This window comes from Schistocerca nitens, unplaced genomic scaffold, assembly GCF_023898315.1.
Source record: "Schistocerca nitens isolate TAMUIC-IGC-003100 unplaced genomic scaffold, iqSchNite1.1 HiC_scaffold_115, whole genome shotgun sequence".
NCBI classification, from domain to species: domain Eukaryota; kingdom Metazoa; phylum Arthropoda; class Insecta; order Orthoptera; family Acrididae; genus Schistocerca; species Schistocerca nitens.
In genome coordinates, this window is record NW_026045657.1 from 245,607 (window position 1) to 267,169 (window position 21,563).

The following is a 21,563-nucleotide window of genomic DNA, read 5'->3' on the forward strand; positions in this document are numbered from 1 at the left end:
ACACTGGAATTCCCCTGAAATGCATCCTAACCCTGTACCAGACTTTAAAATAGTACACTTTTGAACATGACTGTCTTTCAGTAATTGTATCCAAGTTTCAGTGGAGAAATAACACAGCCAACTGGTTCACAATAATTGTTTAAGCCATCTACCTAGGTTTCAACGCCTCTAAGGATGTCTTTATCAGAACGAAAATTTGAAAACCCTATAAAATAACACGGAGGAAGTTTGAAAGAAACAATCAGTAAGACAGAGGTTATGAGATGGAAAGGTTAGTTACCTAAATTTACAATGCAAGAAGGTTATAGAGCAGACAGGCTCAAGTTAAAATTTAAAAGGGTTGCAGACTGTGGTAGGTGTATCTTGCAAGGAGCAACATCAGACTGAGCGAACCCGTGGTTTAGATTGCTGCTACGAAAGCAAAACAAGTTGTGCCATTTATCAAGCGCAGACAGTGAAATATGCCTGTTTGACACATTGTAACAGCGAGTCTAATTAAACAACAGTTAACTAGAAAACAGTTTTTGAAAATGAAAAGTAGTCAAATACATGAAGTACAACTAAGAGCTATCTGTAATGCTGAACTCAATTGCCCCTTATGCAATGTACTGAGTATTGTGGAATATTTACTTAAAAAGCAACACAGTCTGGGAACATCTGCATGAAGGAAACTTTAATAGTAAAAATATGCATGAGATTTGAAAAACAAGATGTATTGGAACAAGAATTGGAAGAACATAGTAAAAAAGGAAGGAACAGAAAATCCGCAATAAAGCCACTGAGATATCTTTCGTGACTTACATCCAACTGTTTGCGGATGAAGAGATGGGCGTTTTCAAGCATAATTTATCGAGTACGTCGAGCTTGTGACCTTTCGTTTCCTTATGGAAAATGGAAATTTCTTCAACGTTTTTCGGTTTGTGCCTGGAAATTAACAGATGATCGGCGAAAGTGGGATTCTGTGCATTAGTGCCTCTTTTTTCAATAAATGTTCATTATATCTGACACTGAACGATCTTCCAGTTTCCCTGTGTAATGAGTAGGAAACCTCATATGATTGAACTCCTGAACCGTACGTAGGGGCAACTGCGGCCTGAGATTGTCCATAAGATTTTTCTGCCGATTATTACTACTAGGAAAGAGGAAGTTCTTAATAAGAAATAGAGCCCAAAAAAGCTGCAGAAGAAACTTATAAGATAATGGGAATTAACGTCATCCTGTTAATGGGAGGATCGTCTATTACACTCACATCGACGACTGGAATTACAGAAGGAACACTTCACCGCCACCAGCACCGGTAGCACTGTCCCCGCCTTGCAGAGACATCGCCCCCTGCTGTTCAACTTACGTCATAAGGTCTGTGGTAGCAGGGCGCGCTGCAGAGCGAGCAGGATCATCCTGCAGAAACAACACACAGCACGTAGGTACCAGCCACAGGACTGGCGAATCTCTATGCTGAGAGCGAAAGGGGTGACGTAGGCATACGCAGCTGCAGCACCGAATACCAACAGCGCCCTCATGTTCGTCACGACCAGTAATGTTCGTCAGTGGTACCTTGGATGAAAGTGTTAGTCACAGGTAAGACAAGCAGAGAAAAAGAGGAAAGAATTGGAAGCACTCAGTGTCAACTTCCGTGAGGTGATGTCAAAGAAACCAGCCACTTCAACGGGTAAAGATCCAAGGCTGTGCACTAGCGAACAACCTCCCATATGCTTGACGCCAAATGCTGTCAGTGTGCTAATGTTAGGAAAATATAAGTAGACGCCCAGTGGAGCTGTGCTGAACAACGCCCAAAGCTTCACGCCTTGCAATGCGTACGTCTCTTTCACTGACGCGCTGCAGGAAGTCAGTAAGTGACTTCAGAACCTCCAAACGCTTCAGAAGCGGGCGATTAAATCCCTCATGCCCACTGAGTCGCAGGGAAGTGGTGTATAAGTTGCCTGCTAAAACAGAGGACTAGGTGCTGTAGCAGTTGTGATACACAGGGGGAGCGTACATTCCTCCTCCTACTACAAATTGTCCGTCAACGCCACCAGAGAAGTCCACATGCACCAGGTATCTCATATCTGGACTACCAAGTGCATAAAAACCGCTTAACTCGCTAGAGGCGAAAAGCGGCTACGAAACTGGACATGTCTTACGCAAAGGCCCCCGAGCCCACCTGAAAACTGAACGACACACAGACAAAACGAAGTCACTGCTGGCATGACTTACAAAGCTGTCTGAACTTTTTCTGTTTAGTTTGTCGGTTTGATGTATTCATCACGATGTTTTCATTCCAGAAAAAACACTGACCCCAATGGTTCTTCGACCGTGGCTGGGACGAGCACTCAGAACGTTCAAAACACGGTATCTGCTGACCAGCAGCAACGGATCAGGAACTTTGCGTCGACCCCTAACTGGCGGATTTATAATTCGCCTTCCTTCGTATGCGCGACGTTTTCTTCCTTTTCCCTGTTTAAATAAGAATTTTTTTCGGTCCACAGGTGCTCCAAAACGGGAAACAGCCTTCTGTCATCACCGACAATGACGAAGTTACTTCGAGATCCATATCAGCTGTGTCTCACTCCGGCAGAAGACGTTATGAATGTTAAAGTGTGCTAAACTGAATGTGCATCTTGATTTGAGGGTAGGCGCAAAGGGTCTCTCGTCGTTGACGGCGCCGAAAGTGAGAAAGCAGTTGAGTTGCGGAGGGAAATCTCTGATCGTGAAAAGAGGCTCAGGTCAAAGGAAAAATAGGGTATTCTACGAAGCGAGGGAAAGTAAGGGACAAGAAACTAAATGAATTATGTTCTAAGAATCCCAATGTGGCAAAACCGGTAATGATTCGTGGTAGCCCTGGACGTCTACGTTTACAAGGCCATTAAACTGAATTACTCATTTAGTAATGTTTGGTTCATCTGCCGAGGACAACTATTGCTACGAGATGGTTCGCACTGTCCATACACTTTCAGAGTCGACTGATAAACTAACTGAGCTAGGGTTCAGTATCCCTCGAAGTGTTACTTATAATCGACAGCTGCCTTTGCAGACAGATACGCGGAAGGGTAAGTGACAAGTAGTGACTGTCCCAGTGAAGTCCAACAGTTCTGAAGCTGAACGACATGAAGCACACTAAGGCAAATACTTTTGTGTGGCCTCCGTAAGGGGGCTAGAAACAGTAGCCTCCATATTGGTCCTCACTCCTTGACTGTTTTTATCTCAGAATGAAAAAGCCTTTTTTGCCGTAGGACCTACAATTCCAAACAACAATGCACCCTTGCTGATTCACGTTGAATACTAATTATCACTGCCAGATAAGGACAAGCTTGCCAGTGTGCATGGTCCTTGGGAGGTGGAGGTCAGTGAGATGGTACGACGAGAAGGGTCTCATACAGTTGAACAACTTACACAGCAATCTGAAGCGGCATGCGCTCTCCACCAACAGCAAATAGTCCCGCTCAGGGCTGACACACTAAAGCCTTGAGCATTTTTTACTGATTTTAATTATGAAGAATGGAGACAGCGAGGTTAAGGCTGTAATCATTTCGAGCTGTGGCGGTCCCGACTAGAACCCACAACATCGCGAAGTGATCGCACACGCCATGGAGTATTTCAAGAAATGTCATGCGGACGTAATATTCATTGTGGCTAATGGCCCTGGCAGACACGATTGTATCTGAGTACAGTGGCGCATGGCGTAACTTGGCTAAGAGCTGAAGTATGGTGTTGTGCCCATTGACTCTCGAGGCATCTTGACTCCAGCAGAAGAACGAGAGGGGTCAGCCTGGCAAAGGTAGATTTTAAAAAGGTGGGTAAAGTTTAGACTTAAATATGCTTCTTGCTCTCCTTCACTGTTCTTCGGCCTTTTGCTCTCGCTAACCGAAAGGATCTTAGATTATCTGCTGCTAGACTATGGAAGAATCCGCGCAGCGCTGTCCGCCAATCCTGTATAGGTGGACGACTCTGATCGTTCCACGAAGGAATAGGCTGCCTTCTGTGATGCATCAGCGGCAAGAGCGCACCATATCGGTAAGCACAGCCACCTGTCTATGAAACGTCCAGTTCTCACTGGAATCCACATGGGTGGCTTTTCCTCAGGCTCTATTCTTTGAAAATCGCTGATAGAAATAGGAAAATCCTCACTGGAATTGAGATCGTCTGCAACTTCCCACTCGATACTGCGAGAGCGGAAGAGCAAACTGTCAGATCTATGGTGAAGAATGTTCCTGTTACGGGGCAGAAACTTATTCAGAAGAAGTGTGGTGTGAGATGGTAAGGCATTTCCAACACTACAACACTTTTTTTTTTGTTTTTTTTTTTTTGTGGTTTTCGGGCGCACAACTTCAATGGTCATTAGCGCCCTGACTACTCTAAGAATGCACCGCGAGGCACAAGTTGACAACAACAACTAAAAGGGAAAACACAATAAAAGACAGACTGACAGGCATAGGATTAAAAAACATCATCAAATGTCCTTAGCGAGGTTTGTCAAATTGATAAAACAAAGAACACGAGCAGCTGCTCGTGGGTCATCCGCTAAAATGGCATCTAAAGTAGTAGGCAGGTTAAGATCGAGGCGCAGTGTTTTAAGATCGGGACAGGACATTAAAATGTGACTAACCGTCAGCAAGTGCCCACATGGGCAGAACGGCGCCGGCGCAGCCGTCAGCAGATGGCGATGGCTGAACCGGCAGTGTCCAATTCTTAACCTTGCTAAAACGACCTCCTCCCGCCGAGAAGGGCGTGAGGAGGACGTCCAAGCCACGGGAAGAGGTTTTAAGGCCCGAAGCTTGTTGTCGGTAAGTGCAGCCCAATCGGCATGCCACAGCGACACAACGCGCCGACAAATGACCCTGCTAAAATCGGACGAAGGGACACAACAAGAAGCTGTCCGAGGCTGGAGGACCGCAGCCTTGGCCGCGGCATCTGCAGCTTCGTTCCCAGGGATACCGACATGGCCAGGAACCCACATAAAGCTAACCGGCGTACCGACGTCCACCAGCTGCTGAAGAGAGCGTTGGATCCGGTGTACGAAAGGGTGAACCGGGTACGGATCACTGAGGCTCTGGATGGCGCTCAGGGAATCTGAGCAGATGACATAAGCAGAATGTCGGTGGCGGCAGATGTACAGAACAGCCTGGTAGAGGGCAAAGAGCTCAGCTGTGAAGACCGAACAATGGCCATGGAGCCGGTATTGGAAACTTTGTGCCCCGACAATAAAGGAACACCCGACCCCGTCATTGGTCTTACAGCCATCTGTATAAATGAAGGTCATGTTGTTGAACTTCGAACGAAGTTCCAAAAAACGGGAGTGGTAGACCGAACCGGGGGTGACCTCTTTTTGGAGCGAGCTGAGGTCGAGGTGAACGCGGACCTGAGCCTGGAGCCAAGGTGGCGTGCGGCTCTCGCCCACTCGAAAGGTTGCAGGGAGTGAAAAATGAAGGTGTTGAAGGAGGCGACGAAAGCGAACTCCAGGGGGTAGCAAGGCAGAGACATACAACCCGTATTGAAGGTCAAGAGAGTCGTCAAAAAAGGAACGATAAGAAGGATGGTCGGGCATTGACAGTAGCCGACAGGCATACCGACAAAGCAGTATATCGCGCCGGTAGGTGAGTGGCAATTCGCCAGCGTCAGCATGAAGACTCTCTACGGGACTGGTATAAAATGCTCCGATCGCAAGTCGTAAACCCCGATGTTGTATGGAGTTGAGGCGGCGTAAGATGGATGGCCGTGCAGAGGAGTATACGAAGCTCCCATAATCCAGCTTGGAGCGGACGATCGACCGATATAGGCGAAGGAGGACGGTTCGATCCGCTCCCCACGACATACCACTGAGAACACTGAGGACATTTAAAGAACGGGTACAACGGGCGGCCAAATATGACACATGTGGAGACCAGCTAAGTTTCCTGTCAAAGGTAAGGCCTAAAAATTTGATTGTCTCCACGAGTGGGAGAGCAACGGGACCGAGTCGTAAGGACGGTGGGAGAAACTCTTTGTAGCGCCAGAAGTTAATACAGACCGTCTTCTCGGCAGAAAAACGGAAGCCATTGGCGACACTCCAGGAGTAAAGACGGTCAAGAGAACGCTGAAGACAGCGCTCCAAGACACGTGGACACTGCGCGCTGCAATAGATGGTAAAATCGTCCACGAAAAGGGAGCCTGATACATCAGCTGGGAGGCAATCCATTATTGGATTGATCGCGATGGCGAAGAGAGCGACGCTCAAAACTGAGCCCTGTGGCACCCCATTCTCCTGGCGAAAGGTGTCGGACAGGACAGAACCCACACGTACCCGAAACTGTCGATCCATTAAAAAGGAACGAATAAAAAGAGGGAGGCGACCGCGAAAGCCCCATGTATGCATGGTGCGGAGAATGCCCGCCCTCCAACAGGTGTCGTAAGCCTTCTCCAAATCAAAGAACACAGCCGCGGTCGGGCGCTTCCGCAAGAAGTTATTCATGATGAAGGTCGACAAGGTAACCAGATGGTCGACAGCAGAGCGGCGCCTTCGAAATCCACATTGTACATTGGTAAGTAGGCGTCGAGACTCGAGCAGCCAAACCAATCGAGAGTTAACCATTCGCTCCATCACTTTACAGACACAGCTGGTAAGCGAGATAGGTCGATAACTGGAAGGCAAGTGCTTGTCCTTCCCCGGCTTAGGAATCGGGACAATAATAGACTCGCGCCAGCATGCGGGAACATGTCCCTCAATCCAGATGCGATTGTAAGTACGAAGAAGAAAACCTTTACCCGCAGGAGAAAGGTTCTTCAGCATCTGGATATGAATAGAATCAGGCCCTGGAGCGGAGGACCGTGATCGGCCAAGTGCGTTTTCCAGTTCCCGCATGGTGAATGGGGCATTATAACCTTCACGATTCGAGGAGCGGAAGTTAGGTGGCCTCGCCTCCTCTGCCTGTTTGCGGGGGAGGAAGGCAGGGTGGTAATGAGCGGAGCTCGAAACCTCGGCCAAAAACCGGCCGAAGGCATTGGAGACAGCCTCAGGGGCCACAAGGACTTCATTCGCGACCTTCAAGCCAGAAACTGGGGAGTGGACCTTAGTGCCAGATAGCCGGCGCAGGCTACCCCAGACAACAGAAGAAGGAGTAGAACTGTTGAAGGTGCTGGTGAAAGCAGCCCAGCTGGCTTTCTTGCTTTCTTTAATAATACGACGACACTGAGCACGTAATCGTTTATAATTAATGCAATTCGCCACTGTAGGGTGGCGTTTAAAGGTGCGTAAAGCACGTCGACGAGCACGTAAAGCGTCCCTACATGCTGCGGTCCACCAGGGGACCGGTACGCGACGTGGAGAAGAAGTAGGGTGAGGGATGGAATATTCAGCAGCAGCGAGAATGACTTCCGTGAGGTGTGCGACCTGACGATCGCAGCTTGTGAAGGTTTGATCCTGAAAGGTCGCCCTGGAAGAGAAGAGCCCCCAGTCTGCCTTGGAGATGGTCCAACGAGAGGAGCACGGAGAGGGAGTATGCTGCAGGAGATGGATAACACACGGGAAGTGGTCGCTCGAATATGCATCAGCAAGTGCATACCACTCAAACCGGCGTGCAAGTTGGGGAGTACATATAGAGAGGTCTAAATGGGAATAGGTATGAGATGTGTCCGAAAGAAAAGTAGGGGCGCCAGTATTGAGGCAGACAAGATTGAGCTGGTTGAAAAGGTCTGCTAACAAGGAGCCCCTCGGGCAGGATGCTGGAGAGCCCCAAAGAGGATGGTGGGCATTGAAGTCTCCAGTTAACAAAAATGGTGCAGGTAGCTGAGTAATAAGTTGCGTCATGTCTGCCCTGGTAACGGCAGAGGACGATGGAGCGTAAACGGTACAAAAGGAAAACGTGAAAGTGGGGAGAGTAATGCGGATGGCTACTGCCTGCAGGCCGGTGTGCAACGTGATGGGATCGTAGTAAATATCATCCCGGACCAGCAACATAACTCCTCCATGAGCTGGGATACCTACCACAGGGGGTAGGTCAAAACGCACAGAGGTGTAGTGTGCCAAGGCAATTTGATCGCATGGGCGTAGCTTCGTTTCCTGGAGGGCTACGACGAGCGGACGATGCGAGCGGAGCAGCAACTTCAAGTCCTCTCGGTTGGAGCGAATGCTGCGAATATTCCAGTTAATAAGTGCCATCGTAAGAAAAGGAAGATGAGAGAAGGGGTCACCTCGAAGGCCGCTTAGGGCCTGGCTTCGAGCGAGCACTGCCGCCGCTAGCAGGAGGCAGACAGTCATCGTCCATGGGGTCTATAGGGTCATCGGCCATCTCAGGAGGATGGCCGGGAGGGGGAGCTTCCTCCGCCGGTGAACGGCCAGATGTTCGGCTACCAGCGGTGCGGCCAGGCGAAACGGATGACGGCCTGGGGCGGCAACCGCTGGGTGGCGCAGGAGAAGAAAGGCGCCGCGGCGGAGAAGGAGAACTGTGCTTCCTATGCGCCTTTTTAGAAGGACGTTTGGTGGAAGTACCGGTCGAAGGCTGGGAGGTCGAGGAACGGAGGAAATCTGCACGGGATGGTTCCTTCTTGAAGGCCCGTGCATCTGACTTCGGGGTCTTCGACTGAGCAGAAGCTGAGGAAGTGGCTGGTGTCTGTGGGGTGATGGGAGGAAGAGGAGACGTCGACCGCGCGATCTTAGCACTGGCCGAACGGACGACCGTGGTGCTGAAGGTCAGATCGCATGTCTGGGTTGCTACCTCCCGGGTAGTCCGAGGAGAGGCGAGGACAGTGCTGTATTTCCCCGCTGGGAGCAGCGTGGGCTTCCTACTAGCCAATAGCTTGCGAGCAGCCGAGGTGGACACTTTCTCTTTGACTCGAATTTCCTGGATACAGCGTTCTTCCTTATAGACAGGACAGTCGCGGGAGGATGCGGCATGGTCACCCTGACAGTTCACACAACGAGGAGACGGAGGTGGACAGTCACCCTCATGGGCATCCCTGCCACAAGTGACACATTTAGCCGCATTGGAACAAGACTGTCGAGTGTGATTGAAACGCTGACACTGGTAGCAGCGCGTAGGTGTCGGGACATAGGGGCGAACTGAAATGACCTCGTAGCCCGCCTTGATGCGCGATGGCAGCTTAACACTATCGAAGGTTAAGAAAAGTGTCCGGGTCGGTACAAGGTCATTGTTGACCTTTTTCATGACCCTATGGACAGCCGTCACGCCCTGCTCAGCGAGGAAAGATTGAATCTCCTCGTCAGTCAAGCCGTCGAGGGATCTAGTATAGACCACACCACGAGACGAATTCAAAGTTCGGTGAGCCTCCACCCGGACAGGGAATGTGTAAAGGAGTGTGGCCCGAAGCAGTTTTTGTGCCTGAAAGGCGCTCTCAGTTTCGAGTAATAGGGTACCGTTACGCAATCTGGTACAAGATTTGACAGATCCAGCTATGGCATCGACGCCCTTCTGGATAACGAAAGGGTTGACAGAGGAAAAATCCTTTCCTTCCTCAGATCGAGAAACGACGAGGAACTGTGGGGCAGGCGGTAGTATTTTTGTCACTGTTGGCTGGTCACGTTTCCGTTTGTGGGTCGAAGTCGAAAGCGATGGAGTAGAATCCATTGCGGAGGAATCCCCCATGATTGCCAGCGTCTCCGATGGCGCGCTCCTTCCTTGTGGGGACCCTCTCAGAGGGCACTCCCGCCTTAGGTGAATGTTTACACCTCAGGTCACACCTCCCGAGAAACAGACGGAGGGACCAATCGGCATGGTCAGAAGGTATCAGCTCAGGCAATCACCCCTCCCCGGGCCTGGCCTTTACCAGGGGGTACGCGCGTGCCTTACATGTCTACCCAGGGCGGGGACTTACGCGTTACCCCGTCACCGGCTACGCGTGCGAACGCGTGGGTCGGCCTTCAGACACGCACAGGGAGGAAGGAAGAAGAGGAAAAAGAAGAGAGAGGGAGAAAGAGGACAGACTGTCTCAAACGCCGAGGCGGAGACCAGAGAAGGCAAGGAGAAGAAGGCAATGAGAAAGCAAGGAGAAGGAGGCAAGGAGAAGAAGGCAATGAGAAGGCAAGGAGAAGTCAAGGGAAAAAGTAAGGAAGACAGTGAAGTGGAGAAGAGCAAAGAAAGGAACCAAAAAAAGGAAGGAAGAAACGAGAAGGAAAAACCAAAAAGACCACGATTATAGGTCGTGAAACCGTCCGTCTCCGGACGCAGGCGCTAACTACCCCCGTGAGGGGGATGGACTCCTTTTAGTCGCCTCTTACGACAGGCAGGAATACCTCGGGCCTATTCTAATCCCCGGACCCGCAGGGGGGACTACAACACTTTGACAGGTGGAGATACTACCCATAAAAGAGGGAATTCTCCTGGGTGTGGAGCATGTCAGATAATGTGCATTAAAATCCAGTGAGAGCAGGAACGTTGGCAGAAGCTGCTGTATCAACTCGATAGTGCCTCATCATTTATTGGTCCCTGGGTTACTGTGGTGGGAGATTAATAAAACAAGGCGACCTAAAAGGACAAAATGCACTGACAGCAAATGCACTGACAGCAAATGCCTGACTGGCATTACAGGTGAGTAAAGTTTGTCATTAACGACCACTGCCACTCTTCTGAGCTCTGTCGCCATTAATGACGTCGTTGCTGTGGGGGGGGGGGGGGGCGGCGAGCCGAGCGCGCAAACGACGTCGTTGCTGTGGGGGGGGGGGGCGACACCGCGAGCGACGTCGTTGCTGGGAGGGGGGGGGGGGCGACACCGCGAGCGACGTCGTTGCTGGGAGGGGGGGGGGGCGACACCGCGAGCGACGTCGTTGCTGGGAGGGGGGGGGGCGACACCGCGAGCGACGTCGTTGCTGGGAGGGGGGGGGGGGCGACACCGCGAGCGACATCGTTGCTGGGAGGGGGGGGGGGGCGACACCGCGAGCGACATCGTTGCTGGGAGGGGGGGGGGGGGCGACACCGCGAGCGACATCGTTGCTGGGAGGGGGGGGGGCGACACCGCGAGCGACATCGTTGCTGGGAGGGGGGGGGGCGACACCGCGAGCGACATCGTTGCTGGGAGAGGGGGGCGACACCGCGAGCGACATCGTTGCTGGGAGAGGGGGGCGACACCGCGAGCGACATCGTTGCTGGGAGAGGGGGGCGACACCGCGAGCGACATCGTTGCTGGGAGAGGGGGGCGACACCGCGAGCGACATCGTTGCTGGGAGAGGGGGGCGACACCGCGAGCGACATCGTTGCTGGGAGAGGGGGGCGACACCGCGAGCGACATCGTTGCTGGGAGAGGGGGGCGACACCGCGAGCGACATCGTTGCTGGGAGAGGGGGGCGACACCGCGAGCGACATCGTTGCTGGGAGAGGGGGGCGACACCGCGAGCGACATCGTTGCTGGGAGAGGGGGGCGACACCGCGAGCGACATCGTTGCTGGGAGAGGGGGGCGACACCGCGAGCGACATCGTTGCTGGGAGAGGGGGGCGACACCGCGAGCGACATCGTTGCTGGGAGAGGGGGGCGACACCGCGAGCGACATCGTTGCTGGGAGAGGGGGGCGACACCGCGAGCGACATCGTTGCTGGGAGAGGGGGGCGACACCGCGAGCGACATCGTTGCTGGGAGAGGGGGGCGACACCGCGAGCGACATCGTTGCTGGGAGAGGGGGGCGACACCGCGAGCGACATCGTTGCTGGGAGAGGGGGGCGACACCGCGAGCGACGTCGTGGTCGTGGTCTTGGTCGTGGTCATGGTCATGGTCGTGGCTGCGGTAGGGTGAGGGGTGGGGGAGGCGGAGGCGGAGGCGGAGGCGGAGGCGGAGGCGGAGGCGGAGGCGGAGGCGGAGGCGGAGGCGGAGGCGGAGGCGGAGGGGGAGGGGGAGGGGGAGGGGGAGGGGGAGGGGGAGGGGGAGGGGGAGGGGGAGGGGGAGGGGGAGGGGGAGGGGGAGGGGGAGGGGGAGGGGGAGGGGGAGGGGGAGGGGGAGGGGGAGGGGGAGGGGGAGGGGGAGGGGGAGGGGGAGGGGGAGGGGGAGGGGGAGGGGGAGGGGGAGGGGGAGGGGGAGGGGGAGGGGGAGGGGGAGGGGGAGGGGGAGGGGGAGGGGGAGGGGGAGGGGGAGGGGGAGGGCGGAGCAGAGTGGAGTACGATCGAACGAGGTCGCGGCCTTGGCCGTGGGGGGAGGGGAATATGAATGAACGAGGTCGCGGCCTTGGCCGTTGGGGGAGGGGAATACGAGCGAACGAGGTCGCGGCCTTGGCCGTTGGGGGAGGGGAATACGAGCGAACGAGGTCGCGGCCTTGGCCGTTGGGGGAGGGGAATACGAGCGAACGAGGTCGCGGCAGTGGGGGGCAGGGGAATACAAGCGAACGAGGTTGTGGTTGGCGAGGAAGCAAGAGGAGGGGAATACGAGCAAATGAGGTTTTAGATGTGTCGGGTGAATACAAGCGAATAAGGTGGTGGGCAATATGAGCGTACGAGGTCGTGGTGGACATGGATACTGTGCACATCACATTTAAATACCTGGCAGAGGGTTCATCGAATCACTTTCACATTTGTCTGTTATTCGCGATTGGAAATTTCTGAGAAGATTCTATCACAATAAAAAACTCCTTTCCATCAACGATGCCTAGCTCTAATCCTGTATCATTTCTGTGACACTCTCCCCCATATTTCGCGTTAATACATAATTATTAGTAGATCGGTTAGCCGTCCACACAACATTTTTTGTGTGTTCCTTCCAATTTAAATTGTTTATAGTTGTAATTCCTAGGTATTTATTTGAATTTACCGCCTTTATGTTTGTTTGATTTTTCGCCTGACCCAAGATTAAAGCATTCCTTTTAGCACTCATGTGGATGACCTACTTTTCGTTATTTACTGTCAAGTGCCACTTTTCAAACCATTCAGGTTTCTTTTCGATATCTTTTGCAGTTTGTTTTGATCTTCTTGTGGTGTCATCGCCAGACACCACACTTGCTAGGTGGTAGCCTTTAAATCGGCCGCGGTCCGTTAGTATACGTCGGACCCGCGTGTCGCCACTATCAGTGATTGCAGACCGAGCGCCGCCACACGGCAGGTCTAGAGAGACTTCCTAGCACTCGCCCCAGTTGTACAACCGACTTTGCTAGCGATGGTTCACTGACAAAATACGCTCTCATTTGCCGAGACGATAGTTAGCATAGCCTTCAGCTATGTCATTTGCTACGACCTAGCAAGGCGCCATGTTCAGTTACTATTGATACTGTAATCCTGTCCCGTTAAGAGCGACGCTCATCATTAATGGATTAAAGTTAAGTATTCCACCGGCTACGCCCGTTTTTCTGAAGTCGTATTTCCTTGTCCTGTTCCAGACCTCACGCCAGCCTGCGTGAGCTAAAACGCGTGCCTTTCGGCTTCCTCTAATAATACGGTGTTGGCTCTCCTGCCAATCCAGAACACTTCTGATAACGCTGTCGTTTATCAACTAATAAAGTCATCTTTAAACACCCTAAGACGGCTGCTCAGATTGTCTTACAAATCGTTTTTACAGAGAAAAAATAGAGTAAAAGAGATGAGATTCCTGGCGTTCCCCAATATAGTGTCCCAGACCCTTTCCTATGACTTTCCGTCGACTACTACGAATAGTGACCTCTCTGACAGGAAATCGCAAATCCTGTCACAACTGAGTCGATATTCCGTAAGCATTCTTTTTCACTATAAGCCAGTTGTCTGGTACAGCGTCAAAAGCATTCCAGAAATCCAGAAACACAGAATGTAGAAACAAAGCACTCAACGCTTCATGGGAACAAAGAGCTAATTGTGTTTAACAAGAACGATGTTTTCCTAATCCATGTTGATTATATGTCAATACGCCGTTTCTTCGAGGTAATTCGTACTGTTCGAACACAATACGTGTTCCAAAATCATGCTGCATACAGACGTTAACGATATGGGCCTTCAACTTAGTTGATTACTCCTACTACCTTTCTCTAATATTGTTGTGGTCTCTGCAGCTTTCCAGTCCTTGTGTACGAGCGAACAGTTATATATTATGGTAAGCATGGAGCTAACACATCAGCATACTCTGAAAGGAACCTAATTGGTACACAGTGTGGGCCAGAGGAGTTGCTTTTATAAAATTATTTTAGAAGGCTGTGTTCAGTAACTCTGCTTTGGCTCTTTCAGCAGTCTCTCCACTGCTATCTAGCAGAGAAGGGATTGATAGTTTCTTGCCACTAACACACTTCACATGCGACCAGAATTTCTTTGGATTTTCTGCCAGGTTTCGAGACAGTTTCGTTGTGGGAACAATTGTAAGCACATCGCACTGAAGTCCGCGCTAAATTTCGAACTTTTGTAGAAGATCGCCAATTTTGGGGATTTTGCGTCTGTTTAAATTTGCCATGTTTGTTTCGTTGTTTCTGCAGCAGTGCTTTTGCCCATTTTGTGTAACAAGGAGAATCAGCTCCATCGTTAATTTATTTGGTATAAATCTCTCCATTGCAGCCTATACTATTTCTTCGAATTCCCGCCACATCTAGTTATAACTTATATATTTAATCTGGAAGGAGTTGCGATTCTCTCTCAAAAAGGCGTCAAGTCAATTTTTATCTGCTTTTTTAAATAGGTATACTTTTCGTTTATTTTTGGAGGGTTTGCGGGTTGCAATATTCAGTCTCGTTGCGACAACCCTATGTTCACTAACTCCTGTATCCCTTTGAGACTAGTTATTAACTCAGGATTATTTGTTGCTAAGAGTTCAAGCGTGTTTTCACAATAATTTACTATTCGGGTGGGCTCATGAACTAACTGTTCGAAATAATTTTCAGAGATGTGCTAAACGCCAATTTCGGAAGATTTTTTATGAGTACCTCCAGAATTAAACATTAATTTACCTTCGATATGTTGGCGAAAATAAAAGTCACTACCAACTATAATCGTATTAATCGGGTATGTGTTTGAAGTCGAAGCTTTCTTTGAACCTTTAGGCAACTGCATCATCTAAATTGTGAGGTCAGTAAAAGGATCCGATGGGTATTGTATCTATGTTCTTCCTGTGTTCACCCTGCCCCCTTTGTGACTGAAGCCCTTCTTGTGTTTCCCCGAGACCCTCTAGCCTAAGAAACATCCCAGTCCACGCTGCACAGCCCGATACATGTGTAGCCTCGTACTGCCTATAGTGGACACCTGACCTGTTCAGCAGTACCTGAAACCCAAACACCCTTTGGCCCAAGTCGTGCAATCAGCAGCCTACACGATCGCGGAACCGTCTGAGCCTCTCATCCAGAAAGTCCACTCGGCTCTGTACCAGAGATCCGCAATCGGTCCTGTCGACTATGCTGCAAATGGTCAGCTCTGCTTTCATCTTGCAAGAAAGACTGGCAGCCTTTACATCTTCTCATAGCCACTCGGAACTAGGGAGAATATCTTCTGATCCTGAGGGACATACATCATTGGTACCGACGTGAGCAACCACCTGCTATTTACTACATCCTGTTCTGTTCATGGCACCGTGGAGTACCCGTTCCACAATTGTGCGCTCCTTGTGCGTACTGGGTGGAGTCATTTCATTGTATTTCTTTCCGTTCTCGGCAGTCATGTCCCTAGGGGTCCCCATAACGCTCGTAACGTTGGAGCTCCGAGCTATGAATAATTCCAGCCTCTGACTTTCCGTGTCTTGCCGGCTGAGGGGGTTTCCTCTGAAATAGGACAGGCGACAGCATCTGGCTCAGCAACACTGTCAGCCACAAACAGTACCTGAAACCTGTTTGTCAGACAAACCATGGAGGCCTTACGTGCGGCCGATTGGGAAGTCTTTCGCCACCTGCTACGCCACAGACCGACCTCCCACTCGACCACAGGTGCGGGGTCAACCTCAGTCTGAGCAGTAACTAAGCTGGCCACAGTCGAGCACCAATCAGAGGACTGATGTGCTGAAAGTCTGCAGGATCCCCACAGCCGGTCCGCAACAGTGGTGCCCATCCACTTCAACCACAAGCTATGTAACCAAAGCCATGAGAGCCTGACACACAGAACGAAGTGTGACGAACTCCGCTCGTATCCACACACAACAATCCCACTCCCTGTCCATACTGAAGACCATGGAAAAGTGAACTCCTCATATAAATGGACTATAGGCCCATGCTGTGCAGCTCTACTATCCATGCTGAATAAACACAGGAACTGGGTCTAATCAGATTAATATGCAAAGATTCCCGAACCTAACTACTGAAGCACTCAGATGGAACTAAATAATTTCACCCCTGGTTAGGCAATTGTGGTACGTAACAAAATCTGTTTACTTTACGATGCAAACGAAAACCCGAGGACTGTGGCTGTTATATATTAAATAAATATGCAGAAACTCTAGAAACTAAAATATGAATATGAATACACAGACGATATTATAAAACTCGCTCGTGGTTAGGAACTCATAGAAGTCACAAACACAGTTACATCCCTTTTGCTGCTTTTGTCTCGACCAGCTGGGAATCGAGTAAACGGTGTAGCGGACGGGGGAGGGGGGGGGCAGGGGGGGTCGACACGGCAGATCAGTGTCGCGGAAGGGGGGGGGGAGGGGTGCGACTCGGCAGAACAGTGTCGCGGAAGGGGGGGGGGAGGGGTGCGACTCGGCAGAACAGTGTCGCGGAAGGGGGGGGAGGGGTGCGACTCGGCAGAACAGTGCCGCAGAGGGGGGGGGCGACTCGGCAGAACAGTGCCGCAGAGGGGGGGGGGCGACTCGGCAGAACAGTGCCGCAGAGGGGGGGGGCGACTCGGCAGAACAGTGCCGCAGAGGGGGGGGGGGCGACTCGGCAGAACAGTGCCGCAGAGGGGGGGGGGGCGACTCGGCAGAACAGTGCCGCAGAGGGGGGGGGGGCGACTCGGCAGAACAGTGCCGCAGAGGGGGGGGGGCGACTCGGCAGAACAGTGCCGCAGAGGGGGGGGGGCGACTCGGCAGAACAGTGCCGCAGAGGGGGGGGGCGACTCGGCAGAACAGTGCCGCAGAGGGGGGGCGACTCGGCAGAACAGTGCCGCAGAGGGGGGGCGACTCGGCAGAACAGTGCCGCAGAGGGGGGGAGGGCGACTCGGCAGAACAGTGCCGCAGAGGGGGGGGGGGCGACTCGGAAGAACAGTGCCGCAGAGGGGGGGGGGCGACTCGGAAGAACAGTGCCGCAGAGGGGGGGGGGGCGACTCGGCAGAACAGTGCCGCAGAGGGGGGGGGGCGACTCGGCAGAACAGTGCCGCAGAGGGGGGGGGGGCGACTCGGCAGAACAGTGCCGCAGAGGGGGGGGGCGACTCGGAAGAACAGTGCCGCAGAGGGGGGGGGGCGACTCGGCGGAACAGTGCCGCAGAGGGGGGGGGGGGCGACGACTCGGCGGAACAGTGCCGCAGAGGGGGGGGGGGCGACGACTCGGCGGAACAGTGCCGCAGAGGGTGGGGAGGCGACTCGGCGGAACAATGTCGCAGAGGGTGGGGAGGTGACTCGGAGGAATAATGTCGCAGAGGGGGGGCGACTCGGAGGAATAATGTCGCAGAGGGGGGGGCGACTCGGAGGAATAATGTCGCAGAGGGGGGGCGACTCGGAGGAATAATGTCGCAGAGGGGGGGGGCGACTCGGAGGAATAATGTCGCAGAGGGGGGGCGACTCGGAGGAATAATGTCGCAGAGGGGGGGGCGACTCGGAGGAATAATGTCGCAGAGGGGGGGGCGACTCGGAGGAATAATGTCGCAGAGGGGGGGGCGACTCGGAGGAATAATGTCGCAGAGGGGGGGGCGACTCGGAGGAATAATGTCGCAGAGGGGGGGGCGACTCGGAGGAATAATGTCGCAGAGGGGGGGCGACTCGGCAGAATAATGTCGCAGAGGGGGGGGCGACTCGGCAGAATAATGTCGCAGAGGGGGGGGGGGGGCGACTCGGCAGAATAATGTCGCAGAGGGGGGGGCGACTCGGCAGAATAATGTCGCAGAGGGGGGGGCGACTCGGCAGAATAATGTCGCAGAGGGGGGGGGCGACTCGGCAGAATAATGTCGCAGAGGGGGGGGCGACTCGGCAGAATAATGTCGCAGAGGGGGGGGGGCGACTCGGCAGAGTAATGTCGCAGAAGGGGGGGGTGGCGACTCGGCCAAACGATGTTGCGAGGGGAGGTGCAGCCAGCCAGAATACAGTTATACAAGAACCAATAAAAAATAGAAGCGTATGACCAATAACAAAGTGCTCTGATTATAAAAGTCTAGGACAGGACTGTCGTCTTCACTAAGTGTTCTTCAATGTGTACATCGGAAATAAATGAAAGGTTCAGGAGTGGAAATGAAAACGGTCATCACTTCTTCAAATAGGAAAGAATACTAATGATAGGAGTAGCTTATGACATTGCTAGCTGGAGTGAAAGTAAGCAACATGAGCTGCTGAACTGAATAATCAGTCTAGTGAGTACAGAAGAGAGATTAAATCGAAGTATGATGGAAGTGGTAAGTACCAGAAATGGAAACACCGAGAATTTTATTGGGCAGTCTAGCAATGGCAAAATGGGCATTCCCTGCCCATAGGAGTCTACTAGTATCAAATATTGGGCTAGTATCAAACTTTGGTTAAGAACTTTTGAAGTATGTATGTCTCGTGCACAGAACGGTATGAACATTGTATCGTAGTTAAACGGACGGTGGGAAAACTGGAACAGAAGGGAATCGAACCATTTGCGATGTGATGATGCAGACGAATGTAGAAAATTAGTTGGACTGTTAAGGTTAGGAATGAGGTGGTTCTGTACAGAACGTGATAGGAGTGGAATGCATGGGAAACACTACAAAGGAGAAGTGACAGGATGATAGGACGTGCGTTAAGACATGAGGGAATGATTTCCATGGTACTAGAGACAGAGAGAGAAGGGGGTTATAGGGGCTACCAAGGGCTGATATCGGGGGAAAACGCGGTTGAGTTGATTTGGTGGAAAGATCAAAAACCAAGGCCAGTGGTCACATCAGATTAGGGAAGGAAGTCAGCCGTGCCCAATCAAGGAAACAATTCTAGAATTTGCCTGAAGCAACATAGGAAAACACAGAAAACCTGAATGGGGATGGCCCGATTCGGAATTTAACTGTTGTCTTCCCGAAGGCGAGTCTAGTGTACTACCCACTGCTACACCTCGCACGGTCGGGGGGCTTACGGTCTATCAAGGAATGGAATATGGACTGAAGAGGGGGCGCAGGGGGCGACGGCGGTGAGGAGGGGGCGCAGGGGGCGACGGCGGTGAGGAGGGGGCGCAGGGGGCGACGGCGGTAAGGAGGGGGCGCAGGGGGCGACGGCGGTAAGGAGGGGGCGCAGGGGGCGACGGCGGTAAGGAGGGGGCGCAGGGGGCGACGGCGGTAAGGAGGGGGGCGCAGGGGGCGACGGCGGTAAGGAGGGGGGCGACGGCGGTAAGGAGGGGGGCGACGGCGGTAAGGAGGGGGGCGACGGCGGTAAGGAGGGGGGCGACGGCGGTAAGGAGGGGGGCGACGGCGGTAAGGAGGGGGGCGACGGCGGTAAGGAGGGGGGCGACGGCGGTAAGGAGGGGGGCGACGGCGGTAAGGAGGGGGGCGACGGCGGTAAGGAGGGGGGCGACGGCGGTAAGGAGGGGGGCGACGGCGGTAAGGAGGGGGGCGACGGCGGTAAGGAGGGGGGCGACGGCGGTAAGGAGGGGGGCGACGGCGGTAAGGAGGGGGGCGACGGCGGTAAGGAGGGGGGCGACGGCGGTAAGGAGGGGGGCGACGGCGGTAAGGAGGGGGGCGACGGCGGTAAGGAGGGGGGCGACGGCGGTAAGGAGGGGGGCGACGGCGGTAAGGAGGGGGGCGACGGCGGTAAGGAGGGGGGCGACGGCGGTAAGGAGGGGGGCGACGGCGGTAAGGAGGGGGGCGACGGCGGTAAGGAGGGGGGCGACGGCGGTAAGGAGGGGGGCGACGGCGGTAAGGAGGGGGGCGACGGCGGTAAGGAGGGGGGCGACGGCGGTAAGGAGGGGGGCGACGGCGGTAAGGAGGGGGGCGACGGCGGTAAGGAGGGGGGCGACGGCGGTAAGGAGGGGGGCGACGGCGGTAAGGAGGGGGGCGACGGCGGTAAGGAGGGGGGCGACGGCGGTAAGGAGGGGGGCGACGGCGGTAAGGAGGGGGGCGACGGCGGTAAGGAGGGGGGCGACGGCGGTAAGGAGGGGGGCGACGGCGGTAAGGAGGGGGGCGACGGCGGTAAGGAGGGGGGCGACGGCGGTAAGGAGGGGGGCGACGGCGGTAAGGAGGGGGGCGACGGCGGTAAGGAGGGGGGCGACGGCGGTAAGGAGGGGGGCGACGGCGGTAAGGAGGGGGGCGACGGCGGTAAGGAGGGGGGCGACGGCGGTAAGGAGGGGGGCGACGGCGGTAAGGAGGGGGGCGACGGCGGTAAGGAGGGGGGCGACGGCGGTAAGGAGGGGGGCGACGGCGGTAAGGAGGGGGGCGACGGCGGTAAGGAGGGGGGCGACGGCGGTAAGGAGGGGGGCGACGGCGGTAAGGAGGGGGGCGACGGCGGTAAGGAGGGGGGCGACGGCGGTAAGGAGGGGGGCGACGGCGGTAAGGAGGGGGGCGACGGCGGTAAGGAGGGGGGCGACGGCGGTAAGGAGGGGGGCGACGGCGGTAAGGAGGGGGGCGACGGCGGTAAGGAGGGGGGCGACGGCGGTAAGGAGGGGGGCGACGGCGGTAAGGAGGGGGGCGACGGCGGTAAGGAGGGGGGCGACGGCGGTAAGGAGGGGGGCGACGGCGGTAAGGAGGGGGGCGACGGCGGTAAGGAGGGGGGCGACGGCGGTAAGGAGGGGGGCGACGGCGGTAAGGAGGGGGGCGACGGCGGTAAGGAGGGGGGCGACGGCGGTAAGGAGGGGGGCGACGGCGGTAAGGAGGGGGGCGACGGCGGTAAGGAGGGGGGCGACGGCGGTAAGGAGGGGGGCGACGGCGGTAAGGAGGGGGGCGACGGCGGTAAGGAGGGGGGCGACGGCGGTAAGGAGGGGGGCGACGGCGGTAAGGAGGGGGGCGACGGCGGTAAGGAGGGGGGCGACGGCGGTAAGGAGGGGGGCGACGGCGGTAAGGAGGGGGGCGACGGCGGTAAGGAGGGGGGCGACGGCGGTAAGGAGGGGGGCGACGGCGGTAAGGAGGGGGGCGACGGCGGTAAGGAGGGGGGCGACGGCGGTAAGGAGGGGGGCGACGGCGGTAAGGAGGGGGGCGACGGCGGTAAGGAGGGGGGCGACGGCGGTAAGGAGGGGGGCGACGGCGGTAAGGAGGGGGGCGACGGCGGTAAGGAGGGGGGCGACGGCGGTAAGGAGGGGGGCGACGGCGGTAAGGAGGGGGGCGACGGCGGTAAGGAGGGGGGCGACGGCGGTAAGGAGGGGGGCGACGGCGGTAAGGAGGGGGGCGACGGCGGTAAGGAGGGGGGCGACGGCGGTAAGGAGGGGGGCGACGGCGGTAAGGAGGGGGCGACGGCGGTAAGGAGGGGGCGACGGCGGTAAGGAGGGGGCGACGGCGGTAAGGAGGGGGCGACGGCGGTAAGGAGGGGGCGACGGCGGTAAGGAGGGGGCGACGGCGGTAAGGAGGGGGCGACGGCGGTAAGGAGGGGGCGACGGCGGTAAGGAGGGGGCGACGGCGGTAAGGAGGGGGCGACGGCGGTA

The 21,563-nt window shown here is 54.8% G+C and overlaps 1 protein-coding gene across 1 annotated transcript in view; it reads left to right on the plus strand.

Annotated features, from left to right (window-relative positions):
* Window positions 1-21,404, plus strand: part of LOC126218495 (uncharacterized PE-PGRS family protein PE_PGRS54-like) — a 33,690-nt gene extending 12,286 nt beyond the window's left edge. The window contains exon 2 of the mRNA XM_049942126.1: window positions 19,252-21,404. Coding sequence (XP_049798083.1) covers window positions 19,252-21,404 — 2,153 coding nt within the window. The remainder of the gene's footprint in view (window positions 1-19,251) is intronic.
* Window positions 21,405-21,563: the final 159 nt, after the last annotated feature.